The sequence below is a fragment of the Hydra vulgaris genome, chromosome 12, assembly GCF_038396675.1.
Source record: "Hydra vulgaris chromosome 12, alternate assembly HydraT2T_AEP".
NCBI classification, from domain to species: Eukaryota; Metazoa; Cnidaria; class Hydrozoa; order Anthoathecata; family Hydridae; genus Hydra; species Hydra vulgaris.
Window position 1 is genome coordinate 81,389,039 of NC_088931.1, and position 25,969 is coordinate 81,415,007.

A 25,969-nucleotide genomic window follows, 5' to 3' on the forward strand; every position below is an offset into this window, starting at 1 on the left:
GCGTCGTATTGTATACCTGTCTTTATACGCATCTGATGTCTATTTTTAATGCGCGTTTGACACGATAAAATGGCTAACATATATTTGTAAATAATGCGTATTCTATAAAGTTTTAAATGCGCATGTAATACCAGGAAAATATCGTATTGAATATTCTCTGGTTATTGTATTTTATACGTGTTTACAAGAGTTTCAAATGCGAGTCTGATACCCTGTAGGCGTCGTATTGTAAACCTGTTTTTATACGCATCTAACGCGTGTTTCTAATGCGTGTTTGATACGATAAAATGGCTAACATACATACCACATCGATACGTATTTAAACGAGTTTCCAATGCGCATTTACAACTAAATTTGCCGACTGGGTTGCTTCTGGCTAAATATCTTAGTCGGTAGATATTCACTCAGCCACGCATATGGCTTATCGAATAAGTCGATATATATATTCACTAACTGCGCTTATTCCTAAATAATTTTATTAATAAATGCACACTTAGACGCGCGTAAAAAATGTTACGCGCATTTTAGTTATTTATTAACTGAATTACTTAACTATTTATTAACCGTCTTTTATTATATTTATATTTATTATTATTAATATATTAGTAACAATTAGTTAATTAATAAAAAATATTTATACAAAAAAGATAAAAAGAAAAAAGACTTCAAATGATTGTATTAACCGCTGCACCCACAATGATGTAACTCAAAAAATTATTAAAGTTTAAATAAAATAAATTTGTTTTAATGCAAGATATTTTTTTGACGCAAGTTATTTTTTAACGCGCTTTTAAATAAGATTACTTCCGCAAGATTGTTACGTCAGCGTTACGTCAGCGCTACACTATCAGCGAATCATAGGATCAGTGACCTAGGTAAATGTGATGCAATTAAACATATTGAGACCACTGATCTCAAAATATAACTGGATAGCGTATGCGGCAAATTTTTTGAAGCCAGTTTTGGCCTCCCAAGATGGCGACGGTTTCGGTTGATTACAAATGAAGAAATTTTTGTTACGAACTTATATGTCATTTACATACATAAATATTATGAAATGTACATGTCTCAAATATAATTTTTGGTTTTACATAACAATGATTAAAAAAAAAAGGCAATATTACATATTTACGTAAATTTCTCTATTGTTTAACAAAATATATTCTAAACAATAAGCTTGTGTAATTATTATTAATAAAGCAAGATATTATAATAATATCTTGCTTTTTTAAAGATAAATAAATGTTATTAAATAAGATAAAAATTTTTAGTTTTTTTAATTAAGAATTAGTTTATTTAACATTAGTAAGAACAATTAAGGAACTAGTAGTTATACAAGTTAACAATTTCCAAACAACTTTCGAATAATTATTTTAAGTTTGAAAAACTGAAATAATTTTATTCATATTTTGTTTATTTTTCATTTAACTACTTTCTTTTAACTTTAGTTTTACTATAAATTATTTGTTTAATATTGTTTATAATACAGTTTATGCACCTTTTAGTTCTTAATTACCCAATGATGTGTGCTAGAAGGTTAATAACATAACTGCATGGTAGGCAGCTAAATATCTTTTTAAAATAAACTATTACGAAATGAGTTTTTCAAATAGATATCACAAATTTACAAATGCTGCATGAACTATTAGCTGAGCTCTGTGAATACACACAACTCAGGGGTTCCTTCTAGAATTAGTTTATTTAGTTTAGTTATTTGTGTCTTATATTATTTTATATATATATATATATATATATATATATATATATATATATATATATATATATATATATATATATATATATATATATATATATATACATATTTATTTTTCTAGTTAATTTGGCAGCCAAACTGCAAAATGAGCCAAAAAACAAGGAAAATATATTGTTGTCACTTATAGTTGAGTCAAACATGAGGAGGTAGATCAATTATTATTTTCAAGAAATCGACTGATCTCAAAGCAGCACTTGCTAATGCATTTTGAATTTCATTTGGAAAGAGGCAATCTAGTAAAACAACCAATTAATTTGGAAACACCTTTCTGTTTCTTTGCATATAACACTTATGGTTGGTTTAACAAACCTCCTATGTCTTTGAATTTTAAAAAGCTATTTTGTTTTAAATGAAAAGAGAGTGCTAGTGCATTCTGACATTTAATGAGGATTTTTTTTTTTGAAGTCATTCTATCTACGTATCCAGCAATATATGGGATCAAAGTTTTTTTGTAATCAAATAGATTGTTGCAGTTTGGAATATCTGCATTATCGTGATCACTAACTGTTGATTCTCTCTCCAACAAATCATATTTTCTTATTAATTCAATTTCAGTAAAAGATATTTTAGAACTAAAACCACCAAAAGAATTGTCTAAAACATATATATGAGTTTTATCTCTGGTGCTGCAGTTTTCATTTGAAAATTAAACGGTACTTTGCATAAAAAGTTATTTATATGTGAATTGTTGGCAATTGATATTGCTGTTAAACATTTCTGCAGATCTCACAGCACCAAAAAAGAGCTCTAGATGGTTTTGACTGAGCTTATATGATAAAAAATAATTTAATGGTGAACCTTCTTTTTCAACCCAGTCAAGAAATACCTTGAGCAGATTTAATTGCTGTCAAATATCCAATGAAATGTTTTTCGATTATACAAGATCAATGTTTTTCGATTATACAAGATCATTTGTGTAGCAGTAATCTCTTTAAGACTAATGATATTCTTTAGCAAATCATTTTCTTGAATTTAATGTCATATAATCAATCTATTATGCAAATAAACTCAACAACATATTTATAAAATTATTTAACAGCTATTTACAGTTCATTAATATAAAAAAGTCTGCAAGCTGTAATATATAACCATAATACTTAACAGCAGGTAAGCAGGATATTTAATTAAAGTTAAGGAGATATTTCAAAGAGGAGGAAATGTTTTGAACATTTCTATATAAAGATATAAATAAATTTTTTTCAAACAAATGTATTTTTATATACATTTGTTTCTTCAATTGTATTGAGTGATTATCCTTCAAACTATAAGAAACTATTATTTACTTTTTATTTGTTTTAAAAGTTATTATAAATAACTATAATTCAGACCTGGTTTTTTTTTACCAGTATAAGTGACACTTAATAATATTTTATTCAAATGGTTATGCAATAATAGAATTCAAGTATAATATAATTCTAGAAGGAACCCCTAAGTTTTTGTATACTCACAGCACTCAGTTAACAATTCATGTAGAATTTGTACAAAATGGCATCTTGCTACAAAAAATAGAGAATACAGTAGTAGAAAATATAGAGGGTAGAAATGATTGCCGTTTATCATACTGTTATGTTATTAACCTTCTAGCATACTGCATTGGGAACTAAAAACTATAAGACTTATAGTTTTTAGTTCCCAATACTTATACATAAGACTTAACTAAATTTGTAAATGCCATTTAATAATAAATTCAACTATACAAAAAAATAATTTCTTGTTTTCTCTAATATTTATAAAATTCATTTGTTTTCTTTTATTTTTAACAAATTTATAAGCTTATTTAATTATTTTTTTTTGTAATTTGATATAGCCATTTAAAATGTATATCGGTTTCACCGCTAGGAACTAAAATCGCCGCCATCTTGGGAGGCCAATTTTAGCCTCAACTTTTTTCGGAAAAAACAATAGAACCAGCTATCCAGTTATATTTTGAGATTAGTGATTGAGACATGTAGGTCATAATTTTATACTTTATAGATAGTAAGAATTTTAAATCAAATAAAATAAAGACATAAAAAAGAAAAAGTTTTTTTATTTTTTTTCTTTTCAAATAATTAAATATAAATTTCAAATAAATATTTTATAAATTAACATTTTATAATATTTACACTCTCAAATAAAATTATAAATATACAAGGTCGAAGACCCTAAATAATATTCTATTTTTTATCAACATCGAAAAATTAACGCAAGATATTTGCAAACACCGATAAAAAGTCTATCAAAAATAATCAAAAATAAAAATCTATCAAGAAAATCATTATGTTTAGGGAAAAAGTATTTTTTTAAAGAACTCCTAAGTAGAAACATTTTTTTACATGTCATTGGAGGCTCAAAGGGGCAATATATGGGCTGTTGTTTTTTTTTTAATGACTTTTCATGTATATATATATTAATGAATATATATTTTTATGAATATATATATTCATGTATGTATATATATATTCATAAATATATATATATATATATATATATATATATATATATATATATATATATATATATATGAATATATTTATATATATATATAATGTATATTTTATAAATATATATATATATTTTTTATGTGTATATGTATATATTATATATATTCATATATATATATATATATATATATATATATATATATATATATATATATATATATATATATATATATATATATATATATATATATATATATATATATATATATATATATATATATATGTATATATATATATATATATATATATATATATATATATATATATATATATATATATATATATATATATATATATATATATATATATATATATATATATATAAAATAATATAATATAATTAAAATATGAAAACTTCAGACTTTATAGAAAAGACAGCAACGTTTCCATCTAAATTAAGAAAAAAAAAAGATTATGTAACATTATTTTTGATCAAATTTTAACAGATTAAATTAAAACAGATATATGACTATATTATGTTCATTAAAACAGATATATGACTATATTATGTTCATTAAAACAGATATATGACTATATTATGTTCATTAAAACAGATATATGACTATATTATGTTCATTAAAACAGATATATGACTATATTATGTTCATTAAAACAGATATATGACTATATTATGTTCATTAAAACAGATATATGACTATATTATGTTCATTAAAACAGATATATGACTATATTATGTTCATTAAAACAGATATATGACTATATTATGTTCATTAAAACAGATATATGACTATATTATGTTCATTAAAACAGATATATGACTATATTATGTTCATTAAAACAGATATATGACTATATTATGTTCATTAAAACAGATATATGACTATATTATGTTCATTAAAACAGATATATGACTATATTATGTTCATTAAAACAGATATATGACTATATTATGTTCATTAAAACAGATATATGACTATATTATGTTCATTAAAACAGATATATGACTATATTATGTTCATTAAAACAGATATATGACTATATTATGTTCATTAAAACAGATATATGACTATATTATGTTCATTAAAACAGATATATGACTATATTATGTTCATTAAAACAGATATATGACTATATTATGTTCATTAAAACAGATATATGACTATATTATGTTCATTAAAACAGATATATGACTATATTATGTTCATTAAAACAAATCAAAAGTAAATTTAAAGAGCAAAAACAATTTTAATATTTTTAAAATTTAAATAAAAAAATAACACATAAAAATAACATACATTTTACCAATTTTTAAGTTTTTAAATTATTAACTTAGGTTTTAAATTTTATATGGTTTATTTTTTTTTTAATTTTAAAAAAAAGATTTCCTTTTTTTTTTTTTTTACATTTACTTCTCATTTACTTCTTTTATTTTATATTTACTTCTTTAACCCAGAAGACTGATTTGTCATAAGGACTGAGTTAATGATGTCATATCATGTAAAACTAATTCTTTCCTATATTTGAGGCCCTATTTTTAAAAACAAAAATTTTACCAATATTCAAGGTCCTAATTTAATAAAATAGAACTTTTACTTTGAAAATATAACTTTATCTAATGTAATTAAAGATTTTCAATTTTTAAAAAATATTGTTAATCTATTTAATCTTTCTGTTGTTGTTTGTTTTTTTTATCAACAAAATCATTAATTAATAAATCTAAATCACTGCATTGTTTGATAATAATGCAAAATTATATAACATTTTTTGTGACAGTTAATTGCAAATTATGTTTTGTTAACTTTAATATTGAAAATGACCTATCCAGAGCAGTTGGATATCATGAAACATATGAAAATTCTAAGAATAGTCTCAGTATTCAAAAATACAGCCTCCATTTAATTTTCCTTAATAAGTTTGTGCCAATTCAAATGTGAAAATTGAGGAGCTTAGGTATAAAAATGATTTTTACAAATATAGGTGTAGATGTTTGATTTCTGCAAATTTCCTTAATGTCTTCTGTGTTCTTTCTTTCAAATTTGTTGTGAGACTATCGATGATTTTAAAAAAAAAAATTTCATCTTAAACTCTTCACATGAACATAACTGAGGTTCTTCTGATCGATTTTTACGTAAAAGCACTTTCTTATTAAACAAACATAAAATTATCAATAACCTATATATATAGATAAGCGAATGTTTGTTGAGAACAAACAGAAAAACGAACGTTAAATTATGATTTACAGCGTGCTTATTTAATTTATTTTATTTATTTAATTTAATTCATTTTATTTATTTTATTTTATTTATTTAAAAGTGTGCAAAACTTAACATAAAGTAAACGCATTTTGAAATAAATTAAAAGAAAACCTAAAAAAAGCTAAAACTTTATGATTACTTTTTTTGACAACTTAGTCATTTTACTTAAAAGCGTGCAAAAATGCAATTAAATGAACTCATTTTTTAAATTTTAAATCACATTTTAAAACATTACTCAAAACGAAAAGGAAACAAATTACGCAGTTTTTTTTATTATCAAACAAAGAAAATAATGTCTACTTCTGTTGTAAATATTAATTGCAAAACAGCCGAAATTATTTTCTTTGTTTGATATGTCAAACCATGACTTTCTACAATATAATATTTTAGAACCTGTTGCTTGAACTTATAATAAAAAATACGTAATGTAATAAATAAAAATGTCAAATTTTAAATAAAATCATTGAGTTGATTGATCAGTAAAGTTCATAATTATGAACAAAATAATTCTCTTAAAATAGATGCTCATCTATGAATGAGTTTTTCAATAAATATTTATACGCTGACACTAATTGAAAATTTAATGTCGATGTATTCATTTTTGGTGAAAACATTGACATTAATTTTTCACCAAAGTATTTGTAATAATTTTAAATTTAATTTAATGATGTTATTTTGATTTTTCCTGAAAATTTTTTATCTATAAACTTACTTAATGTAATTTTATTTTACAATCATAAATGATGTATTCACACATAAACCATTTGTCTATATTTTTGAAATTTGTTTGGTAAATCAGCAAAAAAATTTCAAATTTCAAAGGAATATTACACAAATGCTGTAATTATCTATATTAAAAAATGAACCTTTAAATTCAATTATGGTCTTTTAACTCCCGTGATTCATGATTTTATGACAATAATTTTTGACAGTCTCTAAATAAATCGAGGTGATGTCTTCACTTATTTATATCAAAAAACAGTGAAAAATATAATTTTCAGTTTCACATGTTTAGTAAATGAAGCATATAAGCTAGGTGAAAGCTACAAAAAACATTTAATGGAAAATTTAATGGAAAGTCAAAATCTTACTGAATAAATTGAGTGTTGAAAGGATTGGAGCCATCATAAGCAACTCGCTAATGAACTTTAATCAATTTACCAATGATATGCTAAAATGGATCGGAATTCCCATATTGTGTCAATAGATTCGCAAAAAGTAGTTATATTTCCTCGAATGGAAACACTTAAGGCTACAAATTTTTACAAGTCATTTGATTATATATCAAAAATTCACACAAGCACTCAACAACTACTGGTTGTTCCCAACACGATATGGTTTCAACTTATTGCATGTTTTTTTTTTTACATATTTCAAGCATTACAGAAAAATTTTCCTTGATGATTACAGCAGTCAAAACAAATACTGTCTTTTTCTTTATTATTTTCCTTCTATAACTAATTCTACAGAATCCAAAAATGTAGAAAAAAAAATATTTTATTTTGACCAAAACCAACTTCTAAAATTATAATCATTATAAACTGAGATTATGCAGACTTCTATGTTTAATCACAAAATTCTTCGATTTCAAAACAAATCACACAAGCTGTTGGTATCATAGGCAACAGAAAATCTGATACAAAAAAAAATTTAGAAAATTGATTCCTAAAGCAAAGTTAACATTCAAAGTGATGGCAAATTGCAATATCTGTAAATTTTCCTGGTTCTCAAAATCTCAGTTTATTAAAAACCGTGAGCACTGTTTTAATGAACTCATTCTATTATCTTCTAATGAGGGTACAGCTCTAAAACTCAGTTTTATGGTTCTGAGGCCAGCTTGTAGTCAGGTTTCCGGAACTCTGTGGTTGCTCTCAGAGAGGCTGATTGCATCAACAGCTGTAAAATATCAGAGTACGAACAGTGCCATAATGCACCTAGTTAGTACTTTTGTTCGTACTTTGTCCTTCTCTGTTCATACTTTTGCTGTGAATTGTCGAGGCCACATTTGGAGCCCTTTGTTACAGCTTAGAGTTTATTAATAGTAATAAGGCAATTGCTTGAACTATTAAATAGTGTACTGAGAACTATCTGTGATTCGAACCAAGTTCTTTAGTAAATTTAAAAATGACTAAAATACCAAAAACTATAAAACACAAAAAACCATTGTCATCACCAAGTTCTCTAAATCTATCATTCACTAATATTTGTGCTCTTCAAAGTAACTTTTTTCTGTTGAGTCTTATCTCTTGCAAGGTTTACCAGACCTACTTGCTCTTTGTGAGACTAATTTGAGTTCGGCTGTTTCATCTTGTGATCTTAGTGTTAATGGTTATCTTCTTTTAATTCATAAAAACTCCAATAGTCACATGCTTGACCTGGGCATCTACATTCGTAAGAACTCACCCATTTGTTGGGAAACTAGGTTTGAATCCACAGACTATTTTTTTATGAGCTTTCATTTAGCACCACTTTACTCTATTGTCTTTCTCTTTGTTCTATATCGCTCTCCTTCATCTCAAGACTACACTCTTTTTGATGTTATTTCTGATCAAATTGACCAGGCCCTTTCACTTTATCCTTCAGCCAATATCATTGTTGTTGGTGACTTTAATCCTCATCACACTGAATAGCTTGGCTCTAGTACCATTGACTCTGCAGGCGCTAAAGCCTGCAACTTTTGTCTTTCTCAATCTCTAACACAAATAGTCAACTATCCAACTTGCTTTCCAGACAATCCAAATCATTTACCTTCTTTACTCGACTTATGTCTTGTTTTTATGATCCTAGTCAGTCCCCAGTTTCTCCACATTCACTTATAGGTGCTTCTGGTCACAGTTTGATATTTCTAAAACTATTATCTCATTCTTCTTCATCATCAGAATCCCCCTATCATTGTAACTCTTACAACTACCTTAAAGCTGACTGGGACTCATATCATAATTTTCTTCATGATGGCCCTTGGGTAGAAATCTTTCTTTTGTCTGCTAACAGATATACTTCTTACATAACTTCTTAGATTCAGGCTGGCATGGAATCCTATACTTCTTCTTGACGGTTCAAGTCAAGCTTCACTCTTCTCCATGGTTTTACTCTCATTGTGCTGCTGCAATTTCCAATCGTAACCATTATTTTCATATCTATCAGCAAAACAATTCTCCAGAAAACAGATGTCTGTTGTTGAATAGTCTGTTTACTATTGCTAGAAACCATTGTAAAAAGGTTTTGACTAATGCCAAAGCCCGTTATTCTCAGGTCACGAAATCTCGTACTTCATCTCAAAAATCAGGCTCTTGACTTCTGGAGAATATTTAACAGTACCTATAATAAGGGCAAATCTGTTATTCCACCTCTCTTGTATGGTTCAGATTTTGTCACCTCACCTAAAGACAAAGCTGAATTGCTTGCTGGGAACTTCTCATCAACATCATCTCTTAATTCTACTAATCGCGCTCTACCTGATATAGCCAACAAACAGGTTAATGGAATTATAGCAGGTTAAGGCAATGGATTACCATTGCCTGACCTTCATATCGCTCCAGTTTCAATATCTAAAGTGATTTCCTGCTCAGACTCTTCTGCAGCTTGTGGTCTGGAAAACATACCTGTTAATCTTGCAGAAGTATTCTCGAGAGCTGTCATCTATACTTTCAAAACTATTCAACAAGTGCTTATCAGAGTCTTATTTTCCAGTCTGCTGGAAAGCGGGATCTGTTATCTCTATTTTCAAAAATACTGGAGAGCAATCTGACTCGTCTAACTACCATTCTATTAGTCTTCTTACTATCATAAGAAAGGTTTTTGAGTTCTTAATTAACAAACACTTAATCTTTCATCTTGTCTCTAATAACTTACTTTCTGATCATCAATATGGATTTCAATCTTCTTGTTCTACTGCTGATTTGTTAACGGTAATAACTGATAGGTTTTATCATGCATTAGATAAAGGTGGAGAGGTTAAGGCCATTTAAGCTCTTGACATTTCTAAAGTTTTTGATAAAGTTTGGCATACTGGTCTTCTCCATAAGCTTTTTTATTACAGTGTATCAGGTAACATTTTTAAGATTATTGAATTCTTCCTTACGAATCATAGTATAAAAGTTATCCATGATGGTCTCTTATTTATATCCTGTAACTTTAGGGGTTCCTAAAATATTTGACATTTAAACCTTTGGAAAATTCCCAAATATTCTAGCTTAAAAAATAGACATGTTATGTGTGTGTGCTAAAGTAAAGAGAATGGCCTAAAAATGAATTTGAGATACTATCCTTCATAATTTACAAAAATTTCTTTTACCAAAAAATTATCTGTTGCAGTTGATGCAGCATTATAAAAAAAAATAATTTGCAATTAAAATTTACCGTTACTAATTTTACACCAGCATTATTCATTCTATTTTTCATCTCTTCAATAGTATTCTCTGACACACCACGGGTTGCATCTAAGATTACAAATGTATCAAACCCATGCTCAGCGCTATCTAAAGAAGTAAAACCCACACAGAAATCCAAAGCTAAACCACAGATGAAGATTCTTTGTATACTATTATCAAGAAGATGGAAAAACAGCTCTGTTTGAGAGAACTTAGAGTTATCCCAGAATGCCGAATAACTATCATAGTGAGAGTGTTGACCTTTATATATGAATTTAGCGCCATCAATAATCTAAAGTAAAAAACAATATAAAGAAATAATGAACTGAAATCAAAATTAAAAAAAGATATACTACTAATATTAGATTAGCTAAATATTTACAAATCTAAGCCAGCACATCTAGTATTGTAAATAGTCAGAGAATTGATCGCATACCGCTGTTGACACCAGAAAAATAGTGCATTTAGTTTTAAGTTTTAATACCAAATTTTAATTTCATGTTTCCATGGTTTAATATCATGTGTTAAAAATATCTATAATCGCTCCCGGTTTTGTTTAAATATGAACAAATAACAGAAAAATAAAAATCAGCATGCAGAGCACATACATACATCAAATTGTTAAATCAAAATTAAATACAAGAAGATGTTTATTGAAAAGTAACTTTTATAATTGTCTTAAAATATAATTTGGTTTTAGTACAAACTTAGATTCTGTATCTATATTCTATTAGGAATATTTAGGTATTTCCAAAAGCAATACAAAGTCTTCATTTAATTTTTGTGATGTAAGTAAAATGCTTTAGCATAAAAATAACTTCTCAGAAGATATTGTGCTAAATATATCAATGATATTTTCATTAATAAAATTTTATTTTATATATCATATTATTAATATTGTAATATTATGTTATATATTATTATAAGTTCATTAATATCATATTATGAAATTATAAGAAGAAATATTGTTCAGCTAAAGCACTATAACATATACCAAATGCTATTATTAAATAATATTATCATTTACAACACATCAGTACAAACTGTTCTTGGGATATAGCTGTTATCACATAATATATGTAAAAATAGATAATAGACACAAATGAAACCTATTTATTTTATCTATACTATATATATATATATATATATATATATATATATATATATATATATATATATATATATATATATATATATACACATATATATATATATATATATATATACATATATATATATATATATATATATATATATATATATATATATATATATATATATATATATATATATATATACATTATATATATATATATATATTATATATATATATATATATATATATATATATGTATATATATACTATATTATTGTTGTTGTTGTGGGTATACCTCAATTACAGTTTTCACTGATATGTTGATATTTGTAATAATGCTTTAGCCAAACAATATTTCGTTCTGCTAAAGCATTATGACATATATCAATATATCAGTACAAACTGTACTGGAAATATATCTATAATCACATATATTGTATGTGATAATAGATATATCTCTATTACATCTTGCCCTGATATTTTGTGTAGTTTATTAATTAAACTGTTAACTAAAGATCTTTTGTATCTTTTGATCTTTTTTTTAGGAAGTAAATAAAAATGATTTAAAAGAATTATCTCTCTGTAAAGTAGATATTTATTAAAAGATAAAAATGATAGCCAAGATAGACTATCAAATATAATTGATTTTTCTGGTGATTTTGATTTCAATGATACTGATACTTAATCCAATCCAGTGTCTATTTACAGTTGAAATGCAAAGTCATCACATGTTCATGACACAAGTTCATTTACAAGACTTTTTAGCAGAAGTTATTAATCAAACAATTAATGGGTTAGTTATTAATGAAAAACATAAATTTATTTTACATTTTTTTATTTGTGATGCTTTATAATACTTATGAATTTGTTAAATGTTACTCAGGTCACGCATCAAAAAATGGGTGTGATTGGTGTACTTCTGTGGCAGAGTATTTAAAAAAAGTATTTAGAGTATTTATACAAATAATAATGCAAATTTAAGAATTGATACTGAATTTATTTATTTGCTTACTAATAAATAGTTTAGATATGATTTGTTCATTATTTATTGATCCTATGCGCATTTTATTCCTTAGAGTCATAGATTTTTATATTTTGAGTGAAATTAAAATCTAAAATTCATATCAACTTTGCTCAGAACTAACTGATTTTAAATCAAACGCTGAAAATAGACTGCTTCATTGCTTCTGACTTAGCTAGATGTCAAAGAGTTCTTAATGAATGAGAATGTTGCAAGGCAACAGAATTTCATCAATTTATCTTTGTATACAAGAAATATTGTTAGAGAAAATTTTAGACAATAATGTTTACAATCTGTTTATTGCATTTGCTGTAACTATAAGAGTTTTACACATAAAGAATGATAATAACAGAAAGTAACTAATGGCAGTTGCTAAATGTCTTTTTTTTTTTACTTTTATCTATAAATCATGTAAGATTTTTAACTTTTAATGCTCATAACTTATTTAGTCATTCTGCAAATGATATATCTGCATTTAAATTTGAAAACTTACATTATTTAAAAAAATAATTCTTTAAAGTTATTAGCAATATTCTTGCAATTTCTGGTTAACATCAAATTTCTGATTCATAATTAATTTTTTAAATCATAAATCAATTTTTTTTCTTTTTCATGTTATAAATTAATTTAAGGTTAGTTTTTAAGGTTTTTAAAACCTTTATTTTCAAATTATTAGGAATTTCACTAATTTATTATTATTTTGCAGTTTCTATAAATAAGAAAGTTCTTTTATTATAATTCAAATATAATGTACTAACTCGCTTTTAAAAAATATTGATAAATATATAATTGATAAAATATAATAATTAAAATTATATATACCAAATAAGAAATTCAAAATAAGGTAAATTTAAAAATAGATTTTAAAGTTGTTATTTGAATTTATGTATTTATTGTGTTTATGTTAAAGTTGTTATTGATATGTATTATATTAAAGCATTATTGATGAAAATTGTATTTGACAAACAAAAATTAGAAATTTTTATGTTTTTATCAATCTTTGTTTTTACATATCTAGTTAGTGTTATACAAAATATAAGTTCTTTGGCGTTTGTATTAATGATGATGATGGAGGCATTTTGAATTACAGCTAATTACTGTGTTTTATGCAAATTTACAAGAGTTTCAAATGTGAGTTTGATACTCAGTAGGTTTCGTATTGCATACTTCTTTTTTAACACATCTGAATTGTACTTCTAATGTGTGTTTGACACAATAAAATGGATAATATACATACCATAATGATGCATATACAAACAAGTTTCTAATGCGCATTTACAACTTAATGTGTCTGCTGGGATAATACTTAGTACTTATGGTGTTAGATAAAAACTGAATTAATGTCAGCCAATATATGTACAGTTCATGCAAGTGTAGAATGTTGCTACATCAACTAAGGGTTTGGGTCAGTAAATAAATGAACTTAGGGTTTTGGTATTTGGAAAAAAAAAATACTCATGTATAAAGGACATCTACTATAACAATACAAAATGTTGTCAACAACAAGATATGTTGAAAAGATCTTTGTGTCAAAAGTTGTTGCCACATAGCAGTGATTTTATTTGTAGATACTTTTGCAAGTATATATCAAGATCAACAGCTTGTTGTTTATCCATTTGCCAAAATTGCTATTTTTGGTCATTATTGCACATACATAATATACATATACACATACTAAACGGCTTAGTTTTAGTACCACTAAACTACTGGCACAAATATTTAAAACTTATGTATCTCTTAATCTCTTATCCAGTCAACTTTGTGGCTGATATTCCAAACAACCCTAATCACTTACCTTTACTCCTTGATTTGTTTCAGTTTCTACTTATTTTCTTTTACACCATAAAAAGGTTATTTTATTATTGAAAGAATCTAATGCAAAAAGATACTGACTAAATCTTGTATTTTATCTTAGAGATAAAGTTTCTAGAAACTTTTGGAAAATCTTTAATAGTTTTACAAGTCTAATATCTCCCACAGATCTTTCTGTTCTTTTTTTTCTTTCATGGTTCTGAATTTTTCACTAATGATATGGCAGAATATTTTTAAAATATCTGAATTCATCTCTTGAACCTTATAACAACACTCTTCAACAGTCTTTTCTACTGAAATATAAAAAGCATTTAATAATGCTGATTTTCTCTGTAAGCTATTTTCATAATGTATCTTGTGTGATTCATTTGCAAAGAAGCATACATTGTAACCGCTCCTTTGCTCAAAAAATATTAATTTTTAAAATCTAGTATTTTTCATTTATAGTCTATGGTCATAATCTAGAATTTTTGATTGGATAACACCAACATAGGTATCAGGTAGCACTAAGGCCTGTAGTTTATTAATAATTTTTGCCTCCTTTTAAAGTTGGGATTATAATTAGTGTTTCTCTGTAGTTTTTTTTTAAAAAAAAAAACACTCTAAACAGGACTGCAAGCAACTACTATTAAAGTTGGGAGTTAATAGAAAGCTAAGAAGAGACTTAAATAAATAATTTACAGTTTTTTAAATCTTCTTGACAGAAGATTGAGTTGAGTGTGATTGATTATTGGTTGATAAAAGAGATTAAAGAGTTTTGGTTGATGAAACAGGAGCTTACTTGAGCAGTAACTGAAGTAGTTCTTGTAAACAATGCAGCCTATTAACAATACACAGGGACTCAAGATTTGCAGCTTGAGCATATCTAACTACATTTACAATACAATTTTAAACTATATCTAAAAAAGAAGAGCATCATTAGATAATCAGCGTAACATGACATTAGTATTCCGTACAATAACAATAAGAGACTTATTGAGATAGGAGTAAGACAGGTTGTTTAGTTACATCATCAACCACTTTTTAGCTGACTTAAATTCAGTTTTTATCTAACGACATAAGTATATATACATATATATATATATATATATATATATATATATATATATATATATATATATATATATATATATATACATATATATATATATATATGTATATATATATATATATATATATATATATATATATATATATATATATATATATATATTTAGGTAATGTTTATAGGAAGAACACTTATGTAGATGAGAAACAATACAAGATTAAGGACAAAATCCTGTGGTACCCCAAAAACTATTGGAAAAATGAGTTTAATGAGTATATCAACTAGATTTTTAATAATTTAATAACAATCCATTATTATGCTTTTTTTATATACATATATATATATATATATATATAAATATATATATATATATATATATATATATATATATATATATATATATATATATATATATATATATATGCATCATTGCTTAGTTACATCATCAGAGACTTTTTAGGTAATGTTTATAGGAAGACCACTTATGTAGATGAGAAACAATACAAGATTAAGGACAAAACCCTGTGGTACCCCAAAAACTATTGGAAAAATGAGTTTAATGAGTATATCAACTGGATTTTTAATAATTTAATAACAATCCATTATTATGCTTTTTTTATATACATATATATATATATATATATATATATATATATATATATATATATATATATATATATATATATATATATATATATATATATATATATATATATATATATATATGCATCATTGCTTAGTTACATCATCAGAGACTTTATAGGTAATTTTTATAGGAAGACCACTTATGTAGATGAGAAACAATACAAGATTAAGGACAAAATCCTGTGGTACCCCAAAAACTATTGGAAAAATGAGTTTAATGAGTATATCAACTAGATTTTTAATAATTTAATAACAATCCATTATTTTGCTTTTTTTTATTTTATGATAGTTGATATAATGTCATAACTTAATTAAACTTAACTTGTTGAACTGTGTAACAATTGTTAAATTGTGTAACATTTGTTGAATTGTGTAACATTTGTTGAATTGTGAACAGTTATGCAGTTTAAATCATTGAGTTAAGTAACAAATACTAATTAAAAATTCCTTAGTTTTTTTATTCTTTGTTTTAGATTTAGTAAGTACACTTAAAATAAAAATTCATATTACCATGCAATAATATTTCATTTCTATTTGTCAGGACTATCAATTAATTGATTTTATGGATTTACAAAAAAGAAAAGCCATTTGTGCAATATTGGTTAAAGAGAACCCTGTATTCTTTCAAGTAATAGAAATAAAATTGACTGATAAAATTGACTAATAAATTGCAAGCAAATTATAAAGGATATACATAAATCACTAAGTACAAATTTATTAAAAATTATTTATTTTTCGTTTACCTAAAAAAGCAAATTTTTAACAATGAAAGAACTATTTTCAATTTATGAAAAATAAATAAATATAACTAATAAGAAATATTTTTTATTATTTAGCACAACTTAAAAAAAAAAAAATGGAAAAAAATATTAAAGATATTTTTAATTTTTAAAACTAAATATTTAGTTTCATAAAAAAATTTACTTTGAGATTGGGATGTAATTCTGCTCCAGAAGAATTTTGTACACAATGAGAAGGCCAAAGGATCTGCTCTCTTGGTATTTCACCATCATAAATAACCTTTGTAAATACTTCAGGGTTTTCCACAGATCTGAAAGATTTGTGAAGAGGATATTTTTTAACATTGTTAACAAATGAACAATGGTCTTCTTTATGCCAGTCTAATGTGTAATACACTGAGCAAAAAAGTTTTAAATCCAATATAGAGTTGATAATATACACAACTTCTTCACCATCTTGACCAGCAGGAGAATTCTTTAAAGACAAGTTACCTGAGATAAAATCATTCTGAACATCTATGACAATCAGTGCATTGAGACAATCTGTTTCCTAAATTATATTCTTACATAATATAATATATTATGTGTTCAAAAATACCTAAAGGAAAAACACAAAAGATTTTAATGTAAATACAACACATAGCTTTCTTTAGTTGAATGAAAATAATAAAATAAAACATTAAAGAAACTAACTTTTCGTAGTAGATAGCGAAGACATTTTGAAATTAATCGAAGATTTGCTATACCATTAACCTGAATACAATTTAAGACTATAAAAATTTATACATACCAATTTAAATTAGAATAATCAAATTTTCTAATTCCAAATAAATAAATAAAATAAAAAAATTTTTTTTAACTGAAATTAAAGTTATAGAAAGACTAGAGGTAGGAATACCAGTGATTTATTAAAGTAATCTATAATTTCCTTTTCTTTTTCATTGTCCAAAAGTTTTGTATTTGTAAGATTAAATATTACATCACTAACAAAGTTTTCTGGAAGATCTAACACTTTTTCATATCGGTACCTAAAAAAATAAAATGCAGACAACTCTCCTCCTTAGAAAAATTTAAATTAAATTAAATTTAAATTAAATTCACATTTAATTGAGTAAATGACTAAAACCATAGTCAAACCAGCATATTTAATTATGTCATCATAAAAGGTATTACAATAAACAAAGAAAAAAGAAAAAATAAGAGCAAAAAACAAAAAATAAATGGGTAAACAAAAATTAAAATAAAAAAGATATAAAGAAAAAACAAACAAGCAAAAAAATTAAAAAAATACAGTCTGTATATAATTTAACAAATGGCCTTACGAAGTAGTGGCCACACCACATAAAATTTTCATGATATTTACATATTAATTTCTGCATTATATAAACTTCGCAATGTCAAATTTTTATAGAAACTATAATATTATGAAAACTATACCATGGATTTTTAAATGGTAAAATCAGATAACTTTGAAAAAAATTAGAGGACATAGTTACTCCCAGTCTGAGTAAAAATTAAAAATGAAGGTAAAATAGGGGAAAAACCAACACCAAGTTCAGACAAGAATGAAGATAAAGATGAATTATAGGCACAAATATATTTAACTTTATACTTTGTTGCATTTCTAATATAAAACTTGTATTAAAACTTTGAAAGAATCTTATAAGTAGCAAACTGAAGTTACCTGTACTATTACAGGTTAGTTTTAAAATATATAAACAGATTGTTACAGTTTAGTAAAAATTATTATCCATGGGTGGATTCTGTCTATGTCAGCTGATTTAGTTTCTTCAAGATTACTTAGGTGATTTTAAATATAATCAATTGTGAACCAGTTTTAATCAATTATGAGTACATTCGTCAAATGTTAGCATACTGCCTTCATACTCAATTTAAAGTTAGACTGAAAATAGTTTCTAATGGTGGAGCAGATTGTGTAAATATCCATTGTAATGTTAGCTTTAATTGACCTAAGTAATTTTTTGACTTTTTGCTTACTATTGACAAAAGCATGCAGAATCCTTAAGTAAGATTAAGAATACTTTACAAGCTTTTTATTTATAATCCTTTTTATTACCCAACCTGTAATCTTTTCAATGTTATTTCTGATTAAATTGATCAAAGCATTTCTCTTTATCTGCCAGCCAATAATATTTTTACTGGCAAGTGTAACGTCTTCTGTCAACTGATTTCTTTCTCTTCAGCTTTCTTCTTTGTTTACTATTAACTTTCAACTTAATTAATGACTTTTGAGATTGAATTTGTGAAAAAAATAATAATTTTAGAGGTTTTCAACCATGACACTTTTCAAACAAATGACTTATAATAAGTTACACCCCTCACATGGGCCAACTAAACAGGCAGGTTGGAAGGAAACACTTGATAATTAAAAGATTGGGTTATCAAAAAAATAATTTTTTTTGCAAACATAACAAGTTAAAAATGTTTGAATTTTTAGCATGTTGGGCCTAATGATATTATATGTTAAACTTAGATAAACAAAAGTGTTAGAAAAACTTATGAGCTATCTCAAAAAGGCTAAAAATTTGACTCCCCAGGCAAAGGGACAATATAGGTAATATGTTTATATTTTGTCTATTTGTATCAGACAATAGTAACTAATCAAAAAACTTAACTTTTAAAGATTTGTCAATAAACAGAAAAATACTACAGGTATTTTTAGTTTGTTATTTTTTAGCATTCTTCAGAGATTTTTCTAAAGTTAAGAAAATTTTCATTTTTTTTCTAATATAATACAAGTATTACATTAGAAATGCAACATAAAAAACAATATTTTTAAAGCAGTTCTCGAAAAAATAGAACACTTGTTAAAATTTAATAAAAGGTTTTAAAGATTTTTATTTTGCCATTTTAAAATTGAGGGTCCACTCTATAATTTTAAGTTATAAATTAAGAACGTAATAAGATAGAAGTCTGAAATCGCAAACTTATATAATATTGCAGACTTATTTAAATAATGCAAAAAAATGTAAAAATCAGCAAAATCAGAAATGGCATCTAATACTGACCCATAAATAAAAAAACAAAGTAAAAAAAAACAAATTTAAAAAAAAAGTAAAACCAAAAATCAAAATCCAAAAATTAAAGTGATCAAAAAAAATCAAAAGTAAAAAATAAAAGTAAAAAAAAAAAAGTAAAAAAAAAAAAAATTAAACAAACAAACAAAATTTTCTTACAATTCCATTTTAGTGAGTTCAGCAAAAATTTCATCTTCTGATAAACTTTTGTAATTTTGATTTTCCCTCAATGTATTAAAGTAACTGGTTAGTACATTCAATTTTTTCATTGTTTTAAGTTAATAGTATCTTTTTTATATATTTTTATAAACCTATAACAAGAAAGATTGATTTTACAAATCAACCCATAGCATATCGAAAAATAAATATTTAAATAAACTGGTATGTAAAGTTTCCCAAAAAAGAGAAACTGTCGGATTTTTTTTTTTTTTTTGGATTTTCAAATCTAAAAAAACAAAGTTTTAGTATTTGGCCTTGTAGGTCGCTGTTTCCTTGATAACACATTCTTGTTTCACATTCTTCCAGTGATTACTCAGCATCGCGTCAAATCAATCAATTCAAATGACGAATAAATCGTGATAATTCATGACAAATAAATCGAATAAAAGTTAATTTTAATTTAATAATTTTAAATAGAGCCTACAATACCGTCCCAAAAGTTTCACCAAGATAAAACAGTTCAAATTTTTCAGAAACTTAAACCCCATTAGAATTTTTTTGTTTTCTTTTTTCAATTTTAGTATTTAATATTTGATAGTTTTTAGCGATTTAATTGATTTTAGTAATAGCTATTAATGTAAAAAATAATAACTTAGTGACGCGTCAATCCAACTATGGAATTAGATTCATTAAAATTTACAATCAGATAACATAAAGTAGTTGAGTCAACTACAGGCATTAGTATTGGTAAACAAATGTGAAAATTGACAAAAAGTATTTTTTTTCCAATAAGTTTCTTTATTCGAACTGATAATCTATTTTCCAAACCACGCTTTGTTTTTAAATTTTGTAGATTCTAAATTAATTTATGTTTGATATGGTATGATTCTTTTTGTTGTTGTTTTGTTTGTTTGTTTACAAGATTATTGAAAAAAGATCACAAAGATTTTATCATCAGAACATTAAATAAGCTGTTTCTTAAAATGCAGTAATAAACTTCTTACAATGATGAAATAAAATAAACTTTATAAATTATACAGACTAATATTACAAACGAGGTAAACTCAATATTAAAATTATTCTTAATAAGAATAGGGTTAACAATTTCAAAATGTTACTATTAGTAGTATATAAGTACGTTGTCCTCGGAATAAATAAAACTTTTAAGATTGACTTTAAAAACAGGGAAAGAAGAAGGCAAATCAAAATTTTGAAAAATAATTATTATTTCAAAGATAAAATATAAAATTTGGTTTAGTAGACCGTTATTTCTTAGGATATATTTTTTGCAAGGTTTTAAAGTAAAGTTTAAAAAAAAATTTTAAAAACATTGATAGCTAAATTTTTTTCAACATATGTGCAAAACATAAAACATCGAATACATTAGCCTCAAATATATTAAGTAATCTTATTTCGTTAAATGAGTAAGACATGATAATACAATGAGAAAGAAAAATTGATAATACGATTTGCGTTCTTCTGACGATGATAAAGAGATTCTCTTAGAGCTATCTCTTATTTCTCTTGGAACCATCCCAGTAAAAGTTCCTATTTCAGCTTCTTTTGCTGGTTTGTTTGTACCCTACCACCCGGTTCAGAAATAACAGTAATGTTTTCCTTCTTTTTTTGTTTTTTCATTGATAAAACCTTTCTGTTATTGAATATGCAATCAAATTTAGAATGGAATCTTTTTTATTATGAAAGGTACCTTTGATAAGTGCATCAATTTTTTTTCCTGATAGCCCCATACTTTTATTCATAACCTCTCTTGTCTTGTCTTGTGTCTCCAACTTTTTCAAATGCTATTTTTAAAGTCAAATGATTAAATTTTATAAGTTTCTCCTTTTAATTTTCTAATTTCAAATTTTTTTTATAAGAATGTTAAAAGTTAGATAAAAGATTTAAGTATAGTTTCAAAGTAGTTTCCAAACATTTATATAACATTGTAGCATATAACACTTAGGCTTTGTAAAACAAGAAGATGGATAAATTTTTTCTGCAGTTCCAAAAATCATACAATTGGTTTTCCCTTTATTTAGGTAATTAATTTTTAAAATTATTCCCTTTGTTGAAATAAAGTTATTAAGAACAATCCATATCAATCAATGTTTAAATCTTTGCAACAATCGACGTTTTAACCTTTGCAACAGTCAACGTTTAAACCTTTGCAACAACCAACTTTTAAACCTTTGTAACAATCAACGTTTAAACCTTTTGTAACAACCAATGCTTAAATTTTCGAAACAATTAACGCTAAATCTTCGTTAAAGCCTATAAATATCGTGTTAAGACTTAATCCAAGTCAATAAATATGGAACAACTATTTTACTATTGAAATTTTTACAAACTGTCAGTTTGTAAAGAAACTGCTTGCTAAGTAGTGCAATTATAACCAAAACCAAACTGCACATTATATAATAAAAAAATTCTTATTAATATTAGTATTAAAAAAGAACAACTATTTTTAATATATTAGACATGACAGAATTTACTGACGTTGGATAATTATTTTAATTATTAGTTGAAACCAGATTTGTGTAAGATTTGTAAATCCAAGTTTTATGATACAAAGTGACAAATTTATAGCATTTAAAAATTTGTTTGCTTTTGAAATATACTTATACACAGTGACAGATCCAGGGAGGGGGGGGAGGAGGGGTATGCATCCAGCAAGGGGATGAGAGGTGGTAGGGGTATGAGCAAACAATAATTAAAACTATGTCTAAAAAGACACATAAACCTTTACCAAAGTATTATACAACTAAAAGTGTTTAATGTTTTGATAAAAGTAATTCTATTAGATTTCCGTTCATTAATACAAATACATTAATACTTCATTAATACAAAACAACAAACAACCCGGAGTGGAGATAAACGAAGCAAATAAAAAAGAAAGAGAGAAATAAATTTTTGGAAAACAATTTTTCAAATAATTTTAACAGAAAAGATGAAAATAAATAATTTAGTATCAATGTTTACATTTTGAAAGTTGATGTCATTATTATAAATATATGAAAAATACACGGGAAAAAACGGCAGTCACATTTAAAAAGTTTTATGAAAGTATATATTAATCATAAAAGTTTTCATATAAAGCATAGAAGTAAATTACAAAAAAATATTTCTTGATTAGTTTATCTGAAGTTTACATTTTTAATAAAATATTTTTAACTTTTATTAAAAAAATTTTTTTCCACTTTATATAAAAACTTTTATAAATGATTAATACATACTTTTTCAAAACTTTTTAAATGTAAATCTGCCGTTTTTCCCGTATACTCTTCATATACAAATGTAAAACAATTGTTTTTTAGTCGCGTAGCAGAGAAATAAGTCATAATATAAGGAATAAGTTAACAAAGCCAATCATATATTCATAAAGTCAATCTAAAATAGTAAACTTTTGAACTAGAAACCGCAGAATTATATATTTATAACTTTCATAGGTAGCAAGAACTTTTCTTAAATTTAATCTCACAGATTCCTTTACAGTAACACTTGTTGTTATGGTTATTTCTGATGTACTTACCTTTGACAACTCAAACTGTTAACAGTTATTATAAAATTTCAATAGATCTTTTTTATTCAATAAATTAAAAATATCGCAGTTGTCAAACAAAAGTTTAGAAGATGTTATAAAACCTTGTAAACTATTTTTCTCAAATAAAATTTGGAAAATATCGTCATTGAACTTTCATAATAATATAAAATAATCCTTAGTTGTTTAAATTGCTAATTGGTAAAGATTCTTCGATATTGCCGTTTTGATAAAACAGCAATATCGATGATATGATACAATATTCTATAAAAGAATATCCATTTATTCTATAACTCCCAATCAAATATTTTTGATAGGGAGTATAAAGTAAATGGAATTTGCTTTCAATATAAAATATGATATAAAAGTACAAGTTTTGACTTACATTTTTACATAATATTGGCCGCAAATGAGCCCTTGACTGTTGACTTTTCATACAGAGATAGTATCTTCTTTTCAACTTAAAGTCAACGAAAAGTGTTGTATTCATTATTTTAAGAATTTATCTTGATAGTCTAATAATTGGCTTTAAGCTTGAATTAATCATTTGGGTTGAATAACCCATGATATTTGTTATCTAACAGAGATAAGAGTCAAGTGGCGCTAAATGATTAAAAAATTCCAAAATGTTTATAATAATTTTTTTTACCGAAAAAAAGTTTTCTGAAACTCTAGTTATGAACAAAAAATTTCTCAATGACGTATTTACATGCCCTAGTTTCTTGCGTTTTTAGAGACCTTTCTATGTGCCCATATGTTTCTTGCGTTTCAATCCTTCAAACTTTCAGAAAGTAATTAGATTAGGTTTAGTTTCTACTTTTAAATGATATAAGAAGATAAATACATTTTTACTTATAAGAGAAATACGATTTGGTCACACATTTGGAAATCTCCGCTCAAATTTAAAATGTTTCTTGATTCATATAAAAAGCACAGTTTTCACGCTACGGTTGCACATCCAAAAAAAAACTTGTTTTCTAAAAACAAACTTTTATCTAGTATACAAATAAAAAAGTTTGATTGATATTTATCTTTTTTTTTATATATGTTTCATCAAACTGATATATATACACGCACACACACACACACACACACACACACACACACACACACACACACACACACACACACACACACACACACACACATATATATATATATAAAATCAACAGCAATCATCAAAAATGCAAATGAGATTATAATCTCTAGCCAAATTAAGTACGTCAGAAGTACTTTGCAAACAACTTTGTTATTCGTATTTCTGATGTTTCTTGTTGTTGTTTATATAAAAACATATATATGCAAGGCCTTGTTGTTATATATATATATATATATATATATATATATATATATATATATATATATATATATATATATATATATATATATATATACATATATATATATATATATATATATATATATATATACATATATATATATATATATATATATATATATATATATATATATATATATATATATATATATATATATATATATATATATATATATATATATATATATATATATATATATATATATATATATAGTGAAGTATATATTTACACTATAATTATAGAAGAGTAATAAATTAAAAACGAAACGCAAAAATACACAAAAGCTTTATTTAACTTTATCTTGATACCTTACACAGCTTGAAATAAATTTTATTTTAAAATTAATTTTAACAAAAAAATTTTTAGGTAGAAAGAAAGAGCTGTAAGATTGTTACTATTCTAGAAACTTTTTTGTATAAAGTTTTTTATATATTTTGTATAAGTTTCTAAATTTTTGATATTGAAATACATTAAGAAATTTACGACGCTGTAAAACCAAATTTGTTGTTTGAGAAATAAAAGATTATAACAGAACGCACAGAAGATATACAAGTATGTGTTATTAAAAACGTTTTTATAATAAATACTTATTAATTAGGATAGCTATTTTAGAAGAAAGATGTATTAAATTAATAAAAATAATCTTTTTTGTGTGCTATTTTTCTGCATAAGTTAATCAGTAATAACTA

General features: G+C 24.9%; 1 protein-coding gene across 2 annotated transcripts; it reads right to left on the reverse strand.

The window, feature by feature from the left end:
* Positions 1 to 4,551: 4,551 nt before the first annotated feature.
* LOC100211567 (nicotinamidase) lies at positions 4,552 to 24,344 on the reverse strand. Of its 2 annotated transcripts, XM_065814641.1 has the most exons (7): positions 24,326 to 24,344; positions 20,403 to 20,554; positions 18,104 to 18,233; positions 17,899 to 17,958; positions 17,390 to 17,755; positions 10,833 to 11,135; positions 4,552 to 4,647 (listed from the first exon to the last, which is right to left on the reverse strand). In XM_065814641.1, exons 2-7 carry the CDS (start codon positions 20,510 to 20,512, stop codon positions 4,621 to 4,623), a joined length of 996 nt encoding a protein of 331 aa, XP_065670713.1. In that variant the 5' UTR covers positions 20,513 to 20,554; positions 24,326 to 24,344; the 3' UTR covers positions 4,552 to 4,620. The 2 variants fall into 2 exon arrangements, with proteins under 2 accessions (XP_065670713.1, XP_065670715.1); XM_065814643.1 differs by lacking the exons at positions 20,403 to 20,554; positions 24,326 to 24,344 and adding an exon at positions 18,528 to 18,602.
* Between the last annotated feature and the right edge of the window lie 1,625 nt (positions 24,345 to 25,969).

Excerpts from the sequence above, each read along its gene's own strand:
- LOC100211567 (XM_065814641.1), bottom strand. The coding sequence starts at position 20,512 with ATGAAAAAATTGAATGTACTAACCAGTTACTTTAATACATTGAGGGAA. Across the intron at positions 18,234-20,402 it reads GAACTCACTAAAATGGAATT|GTACCGATATGAAAAAGTGT; the intron begins GTAAGAAAATTT and ends TTATTTTTTTAG. Across the intron at positions 4,648-10,832 it reads CTGGTGTAAAATTAGTAACG|ATGGAAACGTTGCTGTCTTT; the intron begins GTAAATTTTAAT and ends TTCTTAATTTAG.